At 38.7% G+C, this 20,526-nt stretch overlaps 1 protein-coding gene across 1 annotated transcript in view; it reads right to left on the bottom strand.

The window, feature by feature from the left end:
* Positions 1-630: 630 nt before the first annotated feature.
* The window catches only part of LOC123240721 (zinc finger protein 420-like), an 87,171-nt gene continuing 67,275 nt past the window's right edge, over positions 631-20,526 (bottom strand). Inside the window, exons 6-7 of the mRNA XM_044668439.1 lie at positions 15,398-15,968; positions 631-930 (exon numbers count right to left, since the gene is read on the bottom strand). Coding sequence (XP_044524374.1) covers positions 631-930; positions 15,398-15,968 — 871 coding nt within the window. The remainder of the gene's footprint in view (positions 931-15,397; positions 15,969-20,526) is intronic.

The following is a 20,526-nucleotide window of genomic DNA, read 5'->3' as shown; positions in this document are numbered from 1 at the left end:
AATTCAGGACAAGGACCAGCCCGTCTGCCTCAGTTTGGTCCTCCCTGAGATGAGGAGGTCGGGCTCAGGGGCTTCTTGGGTCCCTTCTCACCCGAGATCTGTGCTCACCTCCGAAATGCTTCCGTGTTTCTTTCCATGGCCGCCTCCTATATCACAAGAAGGAGGCCGAGGAGGATCAGAGCTAAAACTGCCAGAAAGGAAACTAAAAGGACCAGTTGCAGCCCGGGAGACTCGGGAGAACTTGTTGCGTGGCCCCTCCTCCACCAGGACTCCAAACCTAGAGGTCCAGGAAGTAAGACTCCATTTCCCAGAATTCCTTCAATGCACTGGCACTCCCAATTTAGAAGACTCCACTTCCCAGAATGCCTGGGTCACGACGTCACCCACATCTTGGCATGCTGGGAATCTCTTGAGGTCAGTCTCTGCCCCAGGAGCGCTCTCACGTGTGCTTTTGGGTTCTTTCCTCCTTATGAGAGGGAGCGGAGGGAATCAAAGCAAATGGTGCGCCTTGGATTCCTCACTCTGGCAGAGGAGACTTTCTGTTCCCTCATTCCTGGGGAGTGAGGAGACTCGAGTGGACAAGTCGCAATCCACCTGGAAGTGGGGATGGGGGTGGGGGAAGGGAGAAGCTCAGGTGCTTGTGCAACCAGAGGTTCGGGTTTGTGTGGTGTGTGGAGGTGGAGGTCTCTGTTTCTGTCTTAATGTCCTTATGACTCCCGTGTGTCTCTGTTCATCACTGAAGAACCATAGAAAACGGGCAAACACGGAAGTGCTCACATCAGATGGGGCGGCTTTCTCTGTACCAGGAGCTTTGGCTGGGATTTGCCCTCCCACGGAGGAGAGAATGTGCCCCCACAAACGGGGGTTGGGGGTGGGTGGGCGAGACTGGTTCTGTCCTTCCCCAAAGGTCCAAGGACCAAAGCAGGAAACCTGAACCAGGTTGGAGTGGGGAGGCAATGCCCATGCCCACAGGCCATGGAAGGAGCTCCAATCTCAGGCACTGTGCAAATGCAAACACTTTTCTCCCCAACCTCAACCTGATGTCCTTCTCCTGCTCCCCATTACCTAGAAACCTCTCCTCCTAGGAGTTTCTCAATCCACCCTGTACACCCAAAGCAGGTTCAGAATGGAAGCCAAACAGAGCAGCAGAAAGGGTGGAGAGGCTCCTTCCTGTCCAGTCCAAGGTCCTTTCCAAGCCTGAAGCTCCCTGTGCCCTCCTGTGGGGAGAGTCTCCTCTTGAGGCCCTGGGAGGTCCTCTGAGCCCTCACCCTCTCATTCCCCACAGGTGTACAAGGAGGAAGTCTCCCCACCTTGGGGCTCTCACCCCTGAAGGACCACAGTTTGGCCCAAGCAGAGACCCTGGATTTAGAGATAATTCTCCTCCCCCACCAGAGATCCCCATCCCAGATGAGTGAAGTCCATCCTCAGCCCTGGCCAAACTCCTCCAAGACCAAGTGTGCCAGCACTGCTTGCTGTCAGTGTGACCTCAAAGGTCATCATCCCCAACTGTGTTCTGGGGGTTTTCCAGTGCCTTGGTAGCCCTTGCCAGGATGAGGCAGCCCAGGTTTCAGAAAGACAGGCAGAAGTGCAGTAATTTATTCATTTACCCTTGAGTGTGACAAAATTCCATCAGAGGGGCATGGCCATGTGTCCCACTATTCCAGGGATAGCCCTGGTACAGTCTGTACTCATGACCTCCAAGATCTGGGGTTTTGACAGCTCAGTCAGGTCTGCCAGGGAGGCTTTGTAAGAAGTTTGGGGTGAGATCAGGTGAGGGCACAGAGAGGAAAAGGTGTGTTTTTAGTAGAAGAAAAAGTTTGGGAAACTCAGGGGAGGGCTAAAAGGTCTGCTTTTCCGATATTATTAAACTGTCAGGAACTTAGAGTGCACTTAACATACAGAAACTTTAGGTCTCTCCTTTTCTTATTCCAGTGATGAGCAACCTTTTGAGCTTGGTATGTCAAAAATCGCCCAAAAAAAACAACACAATAACTCGGGTGGTATGTCACTTCAAGGAAAAAAACCATAATTTCACGGTATTTATAGTTTAACAAAAATGTATAGTTGTAATATATAACTGTATTTAATAAACCAAAATAGGTAAATTAATGTAGGTAGAATTGTCATCTATAGTGCACAGAGTGTCTACATTACACTATAGCAAATGTTTCAACCTACGCATTTGGCCCCATACTTCTCTGTGTTAGTTAAAATCACTTGGGGTTCTATTAAGAGCTATTTGGGGCTCATTTGAGCGTTAAAGTATGTAGATTATATGACAAACTTCCTGTGGACATTTTAGGGGACTTTGGAAAACTACATTTCCCATGATTCCTCATGGCAGACAGGAAGTGTGATGACGTAAGAGAGGGGATAAGACTCCTGGAGTCAGGAGGGGCGCTCTTTTTTTTAGTGACCTGGGCGCGGGAAGATACGAAAGGTAAAATGACTGAGGTGGCAGTTTGAATACTTACAGGCCTGTGGTCTAATGATTTATCTCTATCAGCATGGCTTTTATTAAAATACTATTCTCCCTTTTAATCACGGCCTTCATCATTTTTTTTTTTTTAATTTTAAACCCTTAACTTCTGTGTATTGACTTATAGGTGGAAGAGTGGTAAGGGTAGGCAATGGGGGTCAAGTGACTTGCCCAGGGTCACAGGGCTGGGAAGTGTCCGAGGCCGGATTTGAACCTAGGACCTCCCGTCTCTAGGCCTGGCTCTCAATCCACTGAGCTACCCAGCTGCCCCCCTTCATCATTTTTAATAACATCTTTAAGAGGCCACATGCAGCCTCATGTCATCAAAAATGGATACGCATGTCGTGTCATAGGTTTGCCATCACCATCCTATTCAAATCATTTATCTTGAACCCAACAGCATTATCTAACATGTTGCTTTCTCAATATTTTTCTTTTTGGTTCATTTATTTTTTTTCTGAAAAAATTTATTTAGAATATTTTTCCATGGTTGCATGATTCCTATTCCCTCCCCTTTTCCCTACCCTCTCCTAGAGCTAACAAATAATTCCACTGGGTTATACATGCATTATTGCTCAAAACCTATTTCCATATTATTTACATTTGGAATAGAGTGATCTTTTAAAACCAAAACCCACAATTATATACTCATAGAACCAAGTGATAAATCATGTTTTTCTTCTGCATTTCTACTCCCATAGTCCTTTCTCTAAGTTGTAATGTGGAAAGGGGTTTTTGGTCGACTATATTAAAGATTGGTCGCCAGGGAAAAATTCCCAAGTCAAAATTTGACTTTTATGGAAATTTATTTACAAAATATAGGAGAGAGTGGAAGTAGAGAGATGAGAAGAAGGTAAGAGTAAGAGATTGTATTTAAGTCTAGGTTTTACTCTGGCAGGGCTCCAGAGGCCCAGCCAGAGAGCCTAAAAGACAATTAACAAGGGTTTTAGCCACAAAGACTTCTCCCAATCCAAGGGAGCCTCCCAGAGGCTAGTACCTCCTGGGAGGTTAAAGGAGTCAGCCTTCTTCACTCACCACGTGTAGTTCTAAGAGAGAGATTTAAGAGCAGTCTCACCAAGGTCTCAGGGTCCCCAGTCAGCACTCCTCCACGAACCAGAAGAGCGCCTCCACCAGAAGACCTCCTTCTCCAGAAGACTCTTCTCCAGAAGCCCTCCTGACTCACTCAACTCTCTCTTTTTAAAGGGGTCACTTACGCATCACTTCCTGTGCCTCCCTCCTAGTTTGTGTATCTAATCACAGCAGACGCTTCTCTTAGGACTGCCTAGGGGGCAGTCAGTCAATTCTGATTCGTCACCCACTCTAGCTCACGTAGGTTACAGATCTTCCAAAATTGGAGACGTTTTCACCTTTGGAATACTATTGTGCTCAAAGGAATAAAGAACTGGAGGAACTCCATGTGAACTGGAATGACCTCCAGGAATTGATGCAGAATGAAAGGAGCAAATCCAGGAGAACATTGTACACAGAGACTTCTACACTGTGGTATAATAGAACATTTTTCTACTTGCAGCAATAGACTTCTCTACTAGCAGCAATACAAGGATCCAGAGCAATACCGAGGGGCTTATGAGAAAGAAAACTAGCCACATTCAGAGGAAGAACTGTGGGAGGAGAAACACAGAAGAAAAACAACTACTTGAAGACATGGACTGATGGGGATATTATTGGGGATATAGATGCTAAATGATAACTCTAGTCCAAGAATCAATAATATGGATTTAGGTCTTGATCAATGATACATGTAAAATCCAGTGGAATTGTGCATTGGCTAAGGGAAGACAGGGGGGCTTTGGGGTAGAGGGAAAGAACATGAAACATGTAACTAGGGGAAAATATTCAAAATTAAAATAAAAAAAAGTTTGCCCATCACTGTCTTAAACTATCAGGAACTTAGAGAGCACTTAAAACACAAAAACTTTATGTCTTTGTCCAATTAGAATCATACCTTGAACCTAACAGGTTTTCTAATCTGTTACTTTCTTGATATTTTTCATTTTGGTTCCTTTAGAAAGATGAGATGCAATTAGGGTTCTAGTCCTATAGATAAAAATATAAGCAACAATGCCTTTTGGTGTGAAGATGAGATTAACTCTACCATACCCATTTTTAGATTTAATCACCAAAAGTGTACACACCCCACTTATCCTTAAGTATGGGGAAGTCTCCTATACTTTGGTACCTAGGGCATTGTGGACTGTTAAAAGAGTATGGATAGCTCCTGGAACAACTAATACAGACTCTAAAGTATCTTCAGCCTGCCCCATCTGCCAGGCATATAACCAACACATTTTTCATGGCAAAGATTTTGGCGGATGAACTCTGGCTTACACACCTTTTGAGCACCTGCAAATTGATTTTAACACTATGCCTAAGGCTGGACAGTATAAATTTTGTCTAGTCATAGTGGATCAACTGATCAGATGGCCAGAAGCATTTCCTACTGCCTGAGCCGCAGAGGCTTTTCTTGCCAAGGTGCTTTTAAAAGAGATTATTCCTTGCTTTGGCCTGCCTGCACATATTGATTCAGACAGGGGAAGTCATTTTACTGATTCAGTTTTATCTCAGGTATATTCTTGTTTGGGGATAACTCCCAAATTCCACATACCATATCATCCCTAGAGTTTAGGTCAAATTGAAAGAATGAACAGAGAACTTAAAACTATGATTGTAAAATTATGCCTGGAGACACATTTAAAATTGCCTGAAATTCTCCCTCTGGCCCTATTTTATCTTAGAAGCAGGCCCAGGAGATCTACACATCTTACTATATGAGATACTTTTTGGATATTCCCCTATAGAGGTAAAAGTCTTTTTCTCTTGCATATATATTACTTTTAGGGGGAGATACTTCTATTGCTTCCTATATATAGGAATTTTAGCACAAACTGTGTAAACTCCATGAATCCAGAACTGTAGTTCAAGCAGGACCAATAGACTTTTCATTTCATGACCTGAACCCAGGAGACAAGGTGTACATAAAGAACTTCCAGCGTACTGGAGCAACTCAGCCTTCCTGGGAAGGGTTGTTTCAAATACTGTTAACAACTCCAACAGCTATAAAAATTGGAGAAAAGGACTCTTGGATTCATTGCTCACACGTTAAGAGAATACCTTCTATTGAAACTGACTGTATAATGTCACAGGCATTGGAAGTAAAAGTCCATAGACAAGGGGCAGTTGGGTAGCTCAGTGGATTGAGAGTCAGGCCTAGAGACGGGAGGTCCTAGGTTCAAATCCGGCCTCAGACACTTCCCAGCTGTGTGACCCTGAGCAAGTCACTTGACCCCCATTGCCCACCCTTACCACTCTTCCACCAAAGAGTCAATACACAGAAGTTAAGGGTTTAAAAAAAAAAAGTCCATAAACAAGTGGACACCATTTTTGGGAAAACATTGAATTCCTGAATTTTTAGTTTATTATTGTTTTTCTTTTTCTTTTAGTAGAATATTTGATTTTTTCCCCTTTCTAATTTCTTGTACTTAAAGTACATATAATCAATATTAATCTTTTTTATTTTGCAGTAATATAAGTTTAAAATATATTTGTTCTAATATTAATGCATACCCCAAATCTTTAGACTATGAAAACCTGCCATTTATTGATAAACATTATGGGACTGTGATTAATGTTTCTGCCTGATTCCAGAAGGGAACAAAAGAGCCATTATACAGTGCAAAGAAACACAAGGTTAAGAAGATCAACCAATCCCAATGGGATTAATGAACTATGCAAATATGAAAGGACTTGAATCTAGTGTGAGACTTGAGGTTGTGGTGCTTGACATATGTTAAGATGCAGGATGTCTTATACCACACTCCTTGTGAAATACTATCAAGTATCTTAACAATTGGCTGTTCTGGCTCCCATATCCCTGAGAGTGAAGGTAAAATCAGACCAGGGAATGACACTTCTATTTTACACACACACACACACACACACACACACAAAATCTAGTCCTTTTTTCTCTCTTGTAGTATGGCAACTTCCTGTAATCCTGGCTGCCAATGGTAAGTGCAATGTTACTGTATTTTGTCCTATAGATTTATGGGACAGAAATTGCTTTAAATGGACCCTAATACAAGGGCCTGTTATGAATTTATTCTTGTTTACTCAGAAATTTTTATATACATAGACTTTTGGTATTTTGATTCTGATTTTGAATTTTTTTCTTTTCCCAAAGTTTAATTTTTCTCTATTTGTTTTCTTTTATGTTTTTGGTTTTTCTTTTGATAATTGACTCATATACCCCACAATTCAACCATGTATTCTGAGTTGATCCAGGAGTTGGTCAACACCCTCCTCAGGGGGGATTGTATATATTTTCATAAAATCCACAATTTAAAATTTTGTTCAAGAAAAATTTCAGGGAAAGAAGCTTCTTAAATCCTTGAATCCAGAGAATGAACTGTTTGAAGAAAGACGGCTGCATAAATCTACACTGCATCAAGAAGATCCAGAATAAACTTCAGTGCAGCTGACTGAACTGAAGGGGTACTGATCTGAAGTGTCCATTTTGAATGTACACTCTTATGTCAAAGGGGACAGCCCCCTAATTGGCTTTTTGTTAATTCACCTAGAAAAACACTGGTTTTTGCGTTCTCTCTCTCTTCTATTTCCCTCTTACCTTTTAACTACTGAAGTTTTCTTTTAGAAGATGCAATATTGTATACACCTGTAGTTAGAAGATTTTTAGGGGTACAAGATGATTATGTCAAATGATCAGTTGGGGAGACTAGTCTCCCAAATGATCACAGGGGAATTGTGAAGATGGATAGACTGCCCTGCCCATTGTTAGATTTAATCACCAAGTTTAAACACCCCACTAATCCTTAAGTATGGGGAAGTCTGAGACCCGTGTGTGTGAAAGTGGATGACAAATCATAACTGACTGACTGCTCCCTGGGAAGTCCTAAGCAACGCTTTAACTGTAATTGGTACACGTAAAGTAAGAGGAAGGCATAGGAAGTGACAAAAGGGATGGTCTTTAAAAATGACCAGAACTTCCTTTGAGAGGGCTTTTGCTTCAACTTGACCCCAGAGGAGCTCTGGCTGAGGGCTGAGGACTGAGGACTGTTTTCCCTTAGAACTTCCACCTGGGTGAGTGAAAAAGGCTGGCTCCCTTCCCTAGCTTACCTGGAGGTACTAGCCTCCCAGAGGACCCCTTGTTTGGGATGAGGCCTCATGGCTAAAACCCTTATTAATTGACCTTTGGGCCCGCCGGCTCAGGCTTCTGGAACTAGGCTGGAGTAAAGTCAGGGCTTGAGCACATAGTCTAGCTTGTTAAGCTAGATCTCTTACCCTGCTCTCTTTCTGATTTTCTTACTTTTATACCTTCTATATTTTATAAATTTCTAAAAAATCATTTGGAATTGATATATATTCATTCCTTGAAACCACATGCTTATATATTCAGTCCAACCATAATTTTACCCCTTATATTGGGGAATAGATTTCTCCAACCCCTGGTACAATGATTCAACATATGAATTAACTTACAAGAGACTAATTTTGTTCCAGTTATAACAAAAATGTAGGTGGAGTGCCAATACACTTCAATAATTCCCTATTGTATATAGACTTCTGTACATCCATTGAGTTGCCCATAGTAGAACATACTTCATGTTTCACTACATTCAAATGGGAAGATATTACACAAACTATTTCAGGGACTTCATCTTATACATGATTAGCCTTAACAGACAGTCCAATGACCAATTCACTTGGTTGTGTTGTGTAAATGGAATTAATATTTTCCGATTCATAGTCAAAACCCTACTCATCCTAGGCATAGAAATGATGTAATTCCCACCTCCCTTAGTGGGGAGGGGAGACGGGTTACCCACATGTGAAAATAAGTAGCAAATCAAGAGCAAGGGACTGCCCTTTGGGCAGTCCAAAATCAGTGTAGAGACTGCCATTTGTCCATTTGAATTAGAGGTGGACCCACGGGAAGTGACGAAAGACACTATCTTTTTAAGTATGTTGGTTACTTCCTGTGGAGGCAGTTCCCACCTTGAACTTGGTGCTGAAGGAGCTCCTGTGACCACAGGCAGCTTCTACTCTGTATTGTCACGTGGGTAAGTTAGGCTGACTTCCTTGGCCTCCCTAGGCCGCTTCCAAACTCTGCCTTAAGTAGGCACTAGCCTATCTGGTTGCTAGGCCTTGAGGCTTGCAGCTTCATTTATTTAGCCTTTTAACCTTCTCTCTCCCTTTTTCTTTATTCCTATACCTTTACCTTCCTGGTTGTAAATAAAGTGCCTTAGCCTGATGCTGACTTAGGTCTGATTTAATTACGAATTGTTGATTCCAGGTGGCCACACTTTAAATACATATCTATAAAATACCTAAATTTCCCTCTTACAGTGTGGGATACAGAATGACCTCACATTAGACTGGAAACTGTCATATTTTGCAATTTGCATTATGCTCCTACATTTGCTTAGCCACTTGCTCAGATTACATTTTCCATCAAAGAAAAAGCAGATACAAGAGTATAACAACATTAACACCAGTCCTTTAGATATCAGCCTCAATGCATAGTGATTTAATACTATTTGACATCAGGTAAGAATCAGAAGTATCAATAGAGCAGTGATAATTCCACTTTACAGCCAGACTCAGGATTAATCGACTCAGGAATAATCTGATGGAAAACATTCCTATTTAAAAGGAAATGACAAAGTGGGGATCCTGAATCAAAAAAGGATCCTACTCTCACATGTGCTCAGAATCATTCCCTTGACTTCTACCAGATAAAACTCTCCATCTGTGAGTGTTTGGGATTCCTTCAGAGTAACTGGTGGCTTTTCATTGGAAAGCTGGATAACTGACTTCATGATTAATGATCCATCAGATAATTATACCTGAACTCAAGACTCAAAATATTAGTTGCAGGCCCCAAAACTTTTACCTGAAATGGCAAATCTTACCACTAACATCTTAGAGCAAAAAATGTTCCAGGATTCATACACAGAGAAGAGATTTCATTCTGTTGTTTCATTTGATTTTCTTTAAGTTAGAACTAATCCTGGAATAAAGATCAATTCTTACAAATCATTGCAGTACCATAATCAAATTAATACATCTTAATGATCCCATTTCCTTATTTAGAAATCCCATAACCCAAACAAGATCTGGTTTGGCAAGGATGATTGCTTTGCTCATTCATTTGACTTCTTAAAGTCTTAGAAGTTTACAGAGAAAAAGTTTTCCTCTTTAGACTTTCCATTAAAGTAATCACCCACTCTTTATTTTCTTTATTCTCTCTTTCCATATTTTAGTCCTCACAGAATCTCAACACTCTACACTGGATCTAACTGATATTTCTTGAATTCCAATGAAAGAATTACAAAACAGAGAGATTCAACAAAAACTAATTACTAGTTGGACATTTCCCAGTTCATATGCTTTTTTTCTTTTTCTTGAGCCAGAAAAAGGTTAAGCAATCTGCAAACAGTTTAACTTTTTAGTAGCATTCTCTCAAACCTGTGTTGATATTTCTAGGGACAAGGTGCATTTGCACACCTCAAATCCTCCCTTATTACTTCATCAAAGGAGCGGACTTTTGCTCAGTCCTAGAAATCAGCTAACTGCATCATGAGCCTGAGTCCTTTGATAGAATGGACATGAACAGTAGGGATTAGGTCTCCTATCCTTTCTACATCTTCCCCAGTCCCACTTATTTGTTTGTTTGGAAAGACGTATATGTGCCAGGAAAAAAAAAAAAAAGGGAAACTAGTGAGTGCCAATTAACTAAACAATGACTAAAAAAACTGTAATAAATGAATGCCAAAAAATAGTGAGGAAGAATGATGAGCATTAAGATTCCTGAGAAGAAGTTCTTTATCATTGTAGTATTTTTCGTACAGTATGAAATTTGGAGTGTTTAATGAGGGCTCCTCTGTGGAACCATCTATGAAGACTGGGCTATAGCAAAACACCTTTCCTAGACACTGAATCTTACCTCCAGCATTATGTGTCCAATGTATACTCAAGTATGAGCTCAAGATGAAGCTCCTTCCTGTAAACATTCCGTGTATATTCCTTCATTTCAGAATGTTGTTCATTACTGATCATACAAATCTTACACTTTATACTGTCTTGAGTGATTTGATGAACACAAAACATTTGATCAGGCCTTTGGATGGGGACAAAAATTGAACCAGAAATAAACTATCACTCTTTGTAGATGATAAGATGGTATACTTAGAGAATCCTAGAAAATCAACTAAAAAGCTAGTAGAAATAATTATAGCAAAGTTACAGGATACAAAATAAACCCACATACATCAACAGCATTTTTATGTATTTCCAACAAAAATAAGTAGCAAGAATTTTAGATAGAGAAAATCCATTTATAATTACTCTAGATAATATAAAATATTTGAGAATTTTTGCCAAGACAGACACAGGAATTAAATGAACACAACTACAAAACATTTTTCACACAAACAAAACTATATCTAAACAATTGGAAAAACATTCATTGTTCATGGGCAGGATGAGCTAATATAATAAAAATGACAATATTACCTGAAATAATTTACTTATTCAGTACTATACCTATCAAACTACCAAAAAACTTTTTTACAGAATTAGAAATTATTATAACAAAGTTAATCTGTGTTATAAGTAAACTAAAGCTGTTATAGGTGATGAATATTATTGGTGGAGGTTGATTAAGCTGAAGATAGCTGTTTGGTAAACCAATGTCTTTATTTATTATGGAGGAGAGGTAGGGATAGAATATCAGAGGTAGGAAATGGGAATTATATCTATTAATCTTATATTATGTCTAAAATTCCTAAAGTTATTCTAAAAATATCTAAATAAACCCCCCCCCAAATTTAACTGCATTCTGTGCAGTGTCTTCTTGACTGACAGAGCAGACCTCCTTAACCTTACTCTCAGTATCTTAAAATAATATTCTTTAACTAAACTATTCTAATTCATAAAATCTTCTTTAATCTCCTTAAAGTAACATATGAATTCTAACTCTCAGATATAACTGTCAGAATCTCTTGGCAGACAGACACTAATGCAGGCCCTGCTCCCAAGTCAGGGAGAATGGACAAAGCCCTCTCACAGCTCCATCTGCCTCTAGGAACTGAAGAGAAAAGCCCTCAGTAAACCAGATTCTTTCTCTTCTACTTATGTGTATTTCAAACTCTCAAAAGTAACTATCTCAAAAGTCACTAACAGATTTTCTTTGTCTAAGAGAATGAATCCATAATCCTGCTCCCAAGGAAGTCAGAGAAACTTCTAGAACCAACTAAATTCTCCCTTTTATGCTAGGTCTCTTAAAGTGATGGAGAGAGAGAACTATCTGCTCTGGTTTTTAAAGGCAACAGTGTGATATTAATAAAACTTCTTTTAACATAAAACTTCTGCTCTTAATGAGACAGAACGAACCTAATAAAACTTCTTATAAAATCTGAAAGAACAAAAGATCAAGACTATCACTATCAAGGGAACTAATAAAAAAAAAAGTGAAGGATGGTGTTATAATTAAAATTGATATTAATATTTTAATTAAGGCCATGTTGGTAAAATATAAGATCACCACGCGCCTGTTAAGATCTAATTCAAATTCCCTGTCATACCTTCTCCCCACCTGGCTCCCTGGTACAAAAAAAGAGACCCGCCTCTAATGACCTCAGGAGTCTTATACTGTTCTTTTACGTAATCACACTTTCTGTCTACCTGCATTATAAGAGGAATCATGGGAAATGTAGTTTCCAAGTCCCCTAAACATCCACAGGAAGTTTGTCACATATCTAAATATTTAAAACTCAAATGAACCCCAAATTTCCACTAACACAATGGGGGCCTAGCAGTATATCAGATCTTAAACGATACTATAAAGCCATGATCATGAAAACAAATATGGTACTGGCCAAAAGACAGAAGGGAAGATCAATGGAATACAATTGGAGTAAATGACCTCAGCAAGACAGTGTATGATGAACCCAAAGATCCCAGATTTTGGGACAAGAACTGTCTAGTCAACAAAAACTGCTGGGAAAATTGGAGAACAGTATGGGAGAGATTAGGTTTAGATCAATATCTCACACCCTATACCAAGATAAATTCAGAATGGTTAAATGGTTTCAATATAAAGAAGGAAATTATAAGTAAAATAGGTGAACATAGAATAGTATACCTGTCAGATCTATGGAAAAGGAAAGAATTTAAGACCAAGCAAGAAGTAGAGAATAATACAAAATGTAAAATGAATAATTTTAATTACATTAAATTAAAAAGGTTTTGTACAACCAAAGCCAAGGCAACCAAAATTAGAAGGGAAGCAACAAGTTGAAAAAAAATCTTTATAACAAAAATCTCTGACAAAGGTCTAATTTCTCAAATTTATAAGGAGATAAATCAATTGATAAATGGGCAAGGGACAGCAATAGGCAATTTTCAAATAAAAAAATCAAAACTATCCATAAGCACATGAAAAAGTGTTCTAAATCTCTAATAATTAGAGAAATGCAAATCAAAAACAACTCTGAGGTACCACTTCACACCAAGCAGCAGGTTGGCCAATATGACAGCAAAGGAAAGTAACAAATATCAGAAGGAATATGGCAAAACTGGGACACTAATGCATTAGTGACGGAGTTGTTAATTGATCCAACCATTCTGGAAGGCAATATCGAACTATGCCAAAAGGGCTTTAAAAGAATGCTTGCCTGGGGCAGCTGAGTATCTCAGTGGATTGAGAGCCAGGCCTAGGGCCAGGAGTTCCCAGGTTCAAATCTGGTTTCAGACACTTCCCAGCAGTGTGTTACCCTGGGCAAGTCACTTAATCCCCATTGTCTAGCCCTTACCACTCTTCTGCCTTGGAACCAATAAAAGTACTGATTACAAGATGGAATGTAGAAGTTAAAAAAAGAATGTTTGCCCTTTGATCCAGCCATACCACTGCTATGTTTGTACCCCAAAGAGATAATAGGGAAAAATACATGCGCAAAAATATTTATAGTCACACTCTTTGTAGTAGCAAAAAACTAGAAAATGAGGGGGTGTCCAATTGAGGAAAGTCTGAACAAATTGTGGTATATGATGGGGATGGAATACTATTGTGTTGAAAGGAATAATGAACTGGAAAGACCTCCAGGAATTGATGCAGAACAAAAGGAGCAGAACCAGGAGAACACTGCACACAGAGACTGATACGTTATGGCACAATCGAATGTTATGGACTTCTCTATTAGCAGCAGTGCAATGATCCAGGACAATTCAGAGGAACTTATGAGAAAGAATGCTATCTCCATCTAGAGAAACAACTGTGGGAGGAGAAATGCAGAAGAAAAAAAAAAAGGACTGAGGTTTTGGAGTTAAAAGATACCTCTATTGCAAATATTAGTAATATGGAAATAGGTTTTGAACAATGATACATGCAAAACCCAGTGGAACTGCTCACTGGCTCCAGAAAGGAGAAAGGGAAGATGAATAATGTAACCATTGAAAAATATTCTAAATTAAATAATTATATAAATAAATAAATTTTAAAAAACAATATGGTATTGGTTAAGAGACAGAAGGGTGAATCAATGGAATAGACTAGGGGTAATTGACCTCAGCAAGATCCCCAGCTTTTGAGACAAGAATTCTCTAGTTGACAAAAACTGCTGGGAGAATTGGAAAACAATATGGAATAATTAGGTTTAGGTTAATTTGTCACACCTCAAACAAAAGATAGGGAACATTACAAAATGTAAAATGAATAATTTTGATTGCATTAAATTAAAAAGTCTGCATCAGTTCTCAAGTCTTTCCAGGTTTTTCTGAGCTCCTTCTTCTCATTAATGATAAAATGATAATGATAAAATAGGATTCCATTACAATAATATGCCACCATTTGTTCAACTATTTCCAAAATGATGAGCTTCCTCTTAATTTCCAATTCTTGTTACCCTAAAAAGAGTACCTTTAAGTGTTTTGTATTTTTAATATGTATAGGCCCTTTTTCTTTTTGTTTTTTTTTAAATACCATTTGTATATAGTTTCAAATTGATCTCTCAAGAATGGCGGAATTAGTTCATAACCCCAAAAGTTCATGCCTTTTTCAATCTTCCCACATTTCCTCCACCTTTTTCACTTTCCTTTTCAGTCATAATAGCCAATCTAATAGATGTGGGCTGGTCCCTCAGACGTGTTATCATTTGCATTTCTCCAAATACTACTGATCACCCTTTTCCTGAGAAAAGCAGATAAACTTGAGCACATTCATTAAGTTGTTGTTTTTTTTTTTTCACTATGAATTCCCTGATATAAAGGGATGATCTCTGGTTGAAAGTCTTCTTACAGGAAATCCATCTGGAACTAGTCTGTTCAAAAAACATTTTCTCATACTGAACAAGATCTAAACTCTCCATTTCAATGTCTTACTTCATTCATGACAGGAGTAAGATTTCTATCCAAAAGGAATTCTTGCTTGGGAATAAGAGATGATTGTTGCCTGAAGGCCTTACCACATGGATCATACTCCTAAAGTTTTTCTTTAGTGTGGATCCTCTTCTATTAATAAGCTCAGCCTCATTCATGAGGTTTCTCTCCATTGGGGATTTTCTTACATGAAGCTACTATGGAGCATTATGAGAAAGGCCATCCAGATTTATTATATTAATAAAGTTTCTCTCCAGTGTGGATTCTCTGATGTGCAGCAAGACTCACCCTGTGTGTAAAAGCCTTTCCACATTGTTTACATTCATAAGGTTTCTCTCCAGTGTGGATTCTCTGATGTACAGTAAGATTGCCCTTCACTGTGAAAGCCTTTCCACATTGTTTACATTCATAAGGTTTCTCTCCAGTGTGAATTCTCTGATGTGCAGCAAGAGAGCCCTTCTCTGTGAAACTCTTTCCACATTGTTTACATTCATAAGATTTCACTCTAGTGTGGATTTTCTGATGTCCAGCAAGATGACTCCTTCGTTTGAAAGTCTTTCCACATTGTTTACATTCATAAGGTTTGTCTCCAGTATGGATTTTCTGATGTGCAGCAAGATGGCCCCTCCGGTTGAAAGTCTTTCCACACTGTTTGCATTCATAAGGTTTCTCTCCAGTGTGAATTCTCTGATGCTTAGCAAGATCACCCCTGGATGTGAAAGCCTTTCCACACTGTGTACATTCATAAGGTTTCTCTCCAGTGTGGATTTTCTGATGCATAACAAGATTGCCCTTCTTTCTGAAACCCTTTCTACATTGTTTACATTTATAAGGTTTCACTCCAGTGTGGATTCTCTGATGCTCAACAAGATGGCTCCTCTGTTTGAAAGCCTTTCCACACTGTTTACATTCATAAGGTTTCTCTCCAGTGTGGATTTTCTGATGTCTAGCAAGATTGCTCTTTTGTGTGAAATCTTTTCCACATTGTTTACATTTATAGGGTTTCTCTACAGTGTGTATTCTCTGATGTGCAGCAAGAGTGTCCTTCTGTGTGAAGGCCTGTCCACAGTGTTTACTACATTCATTAGATTTCTCTCCAGAGTGGATTATTTGATATAGACCAAGCTCAGAGTTCTGCCTGAAAGGTCTCCCACCTTTATTACTCACAGAAATCATCTCTACACTTTTACTTTTTGGATGTTTAATGAGGTCTAAACTCGAGTTAAAGGCCATTCGCCTTATATTTCCTTGATACATGGGCATTTCAGGAAATCTCTCAGGCAACTGAACAATTCCTGCTTCTTTAGGAAAGCATTTCCTATATTCACTATCCTGGCAACTGTCATTTCCAGAGGTAAATTTTGTATACTGATTTAGGACCGAATGTTGGCTGAATTTCTCTGCAATTTCAACAAATTCACAGTCACTCTTTGGATTTTTATTTACCTTGATATTAGAGTCACAGATTTTTCTCAAAATGAAGTTACAAGGACCCAGATTCATGCCACTTTGGGAGCCAGATCTTTCCACAAAAAGGCTCAGCTTTGTAGACATCTCCTTTGCTTCAAAATTAGTCTCTGCCTCTGAAGAAAAGAAATAATGATATAAACACATACACTTAGAATATAAGTTCTTTCCTCTTTCGATGGCAATAAGTAAATGGATTTTTATTCTATTTCCGAAGGCCAAAAAGTTTTCAAACTTAATCAGAAACAGAATTTGCATTCACCTTTTGGTAATAAATGCAAGATGAAAGGTTTTAGAAATATTTTCACATACACTAACAATGAAACCTCACAATGGATTTATGACACAGCCAGGACCAAGATTTTCATCATACTTCACAACTCATGTCATAAGTAAAGAATGGAGAAGTGACCTGACCCACTTCCCTACAAGCAGATTACAACTCAAACCCTGTGCCTAAGCATTCTTTGTTGATAGTATTCAACAATCTTTATCCATTGCCCTTTCTGTCTTTCCTTTAAAATCACTTGTTGATTAATCTTATAATTTTGTCAATCTCAGGTAACCTTCCAGATATTTCATTCCCATCATTTTGGATGCACTATCACATGGTCATTCTTGGTAAATTTGATATGCTAAGCTGAGAAACAACTTCATTCTTTTTAACTCTCATGCAGTAATGTTCAAAGTAGAATATAAGATTTTTTTTCTTTTCTCCACAGTTGCAAAGATATTATGCCATTCAGTGCAGACATACTCAATATTCATCTTATTTTACAATCTACCATAAATTATGTCTCATACTCTATACTGAATCCATCATCCAACTCTTAGGAAATAAACAGTATAATTCAGGGTTGGTCTGCCAGCCACCAAGACTAGCTCTGCCTTCATTACAACAGATAAAAGTCTTTTGAGGTAATAGCCCTTATTCACCCATATTCACACCTCACTCCCCTGGACAGGGCATCTTTGGGCCTTTTTGCTCTAGCAGCCATGGTGATTCCCCTCACTGAAAAAAGGAAATAACATTTTCTCTTAAAATTAGAAGCCTTGGGCATAAGGAAGGATGAAGGGACCAGGAGAGAAAAATAAAAAATTTGGTCCTCTTAATGGAAAGGGGGCATGCAAGCAAGGCCAATGGAATGGTTTCTTTTGTATTCATTCTTGGGACATCTGCAGGAGGGTAGCGATCATGGAACATATTTGCAATCAGAAAATTCCACCTTTATCTACCTCTTGTAATAGAAGGATAGGCATATTACATGTTATTTAACCTCTGTTATTTCAGTTGCCTCAACTATAAATTGAGGACAATAAGAGTATCAAACTTACAGGGATGTTGTGAAATTAATGACCATAGACCAAGTATTTTTAAATGCTTATTCAAGGGTTTCAGTTTAACAAATCATGAAGGTAATAAACATGTATTTTAAAGCTTCTTCATTCAATGACTAGAATTTTAAAAGCACTCTTTTAAGGCTCATTTGAGAGTCTGAGGGTGGTTCCATCTTTTGCTTCTGCTATGCTGCCTTCCTGGGACTGCCTCTCCCATGAATACTTCCTAACAAGAAATCCTTTCTGAGGACCAGACTCATCCCACATGAGAAGGGGCTGCCTTGGCAGGTAGAGTGTCCCTTTTTCAATGGCCATCTGCAAGGAAAATCTGCCTTGGTATGAACAGAGAATGTGCACACAAAATTCAGGTCTAATTAGAAGCTCGACTAGATGACTTTTGTGATTAGCTTCAACAATGTAAATCTGTAACAGTGTTTTAAGTTTTCACCTGAAGCTACCTAAAATAGAAGAGAGTATTTCAGGATCAATAAAGGAAAGTCCCAGCTTCTCATCACAGAATTCAAAGACTTTTTAAAAATTAAAACCAGGCAGGAGAACCTGGTGAAGAGATCAGCACTTTTGCTTTTTTAATCATTGATAAAGGCTTAAAATCCCGCACCTTTGGCATGGAATGAAGACATTCCCTTAATGGCAGATTCAGAGTTAACAGAGGAAATGGTCCTTACCCACGAAGAGTACATTCAGCACATTTTCCAGCATCACCTCCCTGTACATCTCTTTCTGAGAACCGTCCAACAGGCACCACTCCTCCTGGGTGAAGTCCACAGTCACATCCTTGAATGTTATTGACCCCTAAACCAGCAAAAGTCACAAGATTTAGAGTTTGCAGAATTCATCTCATCCAACCCTCCTCAATTAACTTAAAGAAACTGAAACACACAAGGTACTCACCGGAAACTCTTCACCTTGAAGAGTGTCAGAGCCGGCTTTGAAGACCAATCACTGAGAGCCCATTGGAATACTGACAAAGGCATTTTGTGTCTGAAGTGAGAATTATGTTGGAAGAGTAAGCCTGTAGGAAGTGTCTCACTCTGAAATACTTTTCCCTGTGGAATTAGACAGAGAGTATGTGCACTCTGAGGGAGAGAGGAGATTGTGTAGAGGAGAGAGAAGGGGATCTGAAATCCCTCCTCATCACAACTGTCAGAATTCATCTAGTAATAACATTTTTTCAGTTTGTGAGAAAGTAGCAAGTACTGTATAATGTAATCGTTAGAATGGGTGCTTGCCAAAATTGTAATTAGCCCTTAAGTCACAAGACTGTTCATAGCTAGATTTATTAGTAAGAAAAAGAAAAGAGAAATATAGAAGGGAGGTAAAGAATTTCCTAGCCTAATAATCCAGAGCCTAACAACTCAATGTCTGTCTCTGAATCTCAACCTCGGGAAAAAAACCTCAGCTTCCTGCTTGGTTTCATCTTATAAATCCTCACTACATCCACTAGGTCTCTTACATCACTCGCCAGGAACAAATCTCAGTTTCACAATTAGTCTGGCACCACCTAGGGGTCAGTGCCTGTGGAATTAATTTTGTGATTGCTGATTGACTCAAATTTAAAACAAGTGGAAGGGAAGTAAAAATCTGATCAAATCAAAACAGAAATTCCCTTCTCACAGTATTCTGGAAAAAAAATATTACCAATGATTAATAAGGTGAAAACAAAGAAAAAGGAATTCTCTACTTAATTTCCTAAAAGGCCGAGTCTTACCTAGCTGAGGATTCCATAGATTTATATGGGATCAGACTCTGATTCTAGCTAAGTGAAGTAGTGCAGTCTTTTGTTGTTTGAGAGTTTGGCAAAACATCCTGTCTTTGCTTTATGATGGTCATTTCTTACTATAAAATATTCAGTATATTTAGTTACCAAATAGTAAATGTGATAAGGAAAGAAGCGGGTATTCACCTTTTAAAAAAACATAACATTTGATTAACTGTGTTTGGGGACTGAGATCATTCATAAGAACAACATTCACAGTAATTACTGGAATTTTCATGAGGCAAAATTTCATTTTAAATTAATTTAGTAATCAACTGGTCATTTAATGTGGTCAGTTGAACCTCTTCACAATATAAAAAAAAGAAAAAAGATAATTCTCTCCTCTAGCACTGGTGTCTTCTCTCTCAAACACACACACACACTCACAGTCACTCACACACACACACACACACACATACATCTCCCTGGTGAACTCACCACTCAGTCCCCTCCCCTGGACATCCTCTGAGATCTTGGATTCATAAATAACCACTAAGGAGGGGGATTTAGGAAACCTCAACTCCTCTCTCATCACTTCATCATAAGAAAAGCAAGTCCTTGTCCATACAAAGAAGGTGTCAGTCCAAGCTTTCCCCAGCTTTGTGGCTGGCCCAGCACTCTCAAAATAGATCAAAGTTCATCATGGCTTGCCAGTCAGACCCTTAATCTATTTATCATATGTGTTATTGTAATTTTGGGGAATTTTGATACTTTATTTGAATGTGCATTATAAATCTATTTTGTAAATGCCATTTTCACTCACAGGAGTTCATGGAAAAGCTTAAAAGGAAATGGATCTCATTTTTGGGTGAGAAACCTTTCACTGATTCTAAGCTATACAATTTTGATTTTTAAAACATTCTTTTATTATTTTTTTCCTTTGTACATGCAATACAGCATGAGTTTCTTCTCTCATTTTTGTACTTGAAAACATTGTATTTTTCCCAGAATTTTTAATTCTTATTGCTTTTCTTTTTTCAATAGAATAATTGACTCTTCCTTTTTCTCATTTCTTGTACTTAAAGTACATATTATCAATATTAATCCTTTT

This window comes from Gracilinanus agilis, chromosome 3 (assembly GCF_016433145.1).
Source record: "Gracilinanus agilis isolate LMUSP501 chromosome 3, AgileGrace, whole genome shotgun sequence".
NCBI lineage: Eukaryota > Metazoa > Chordata > Mammalia > Didelphimorphia > Didelphidae > Gracilinanus > Gracilinanus agilis.
Note: the sequence above shows the minus strand (reverse complement) of the source record. Positions and strands in the feature narration are given on the sequence as shown.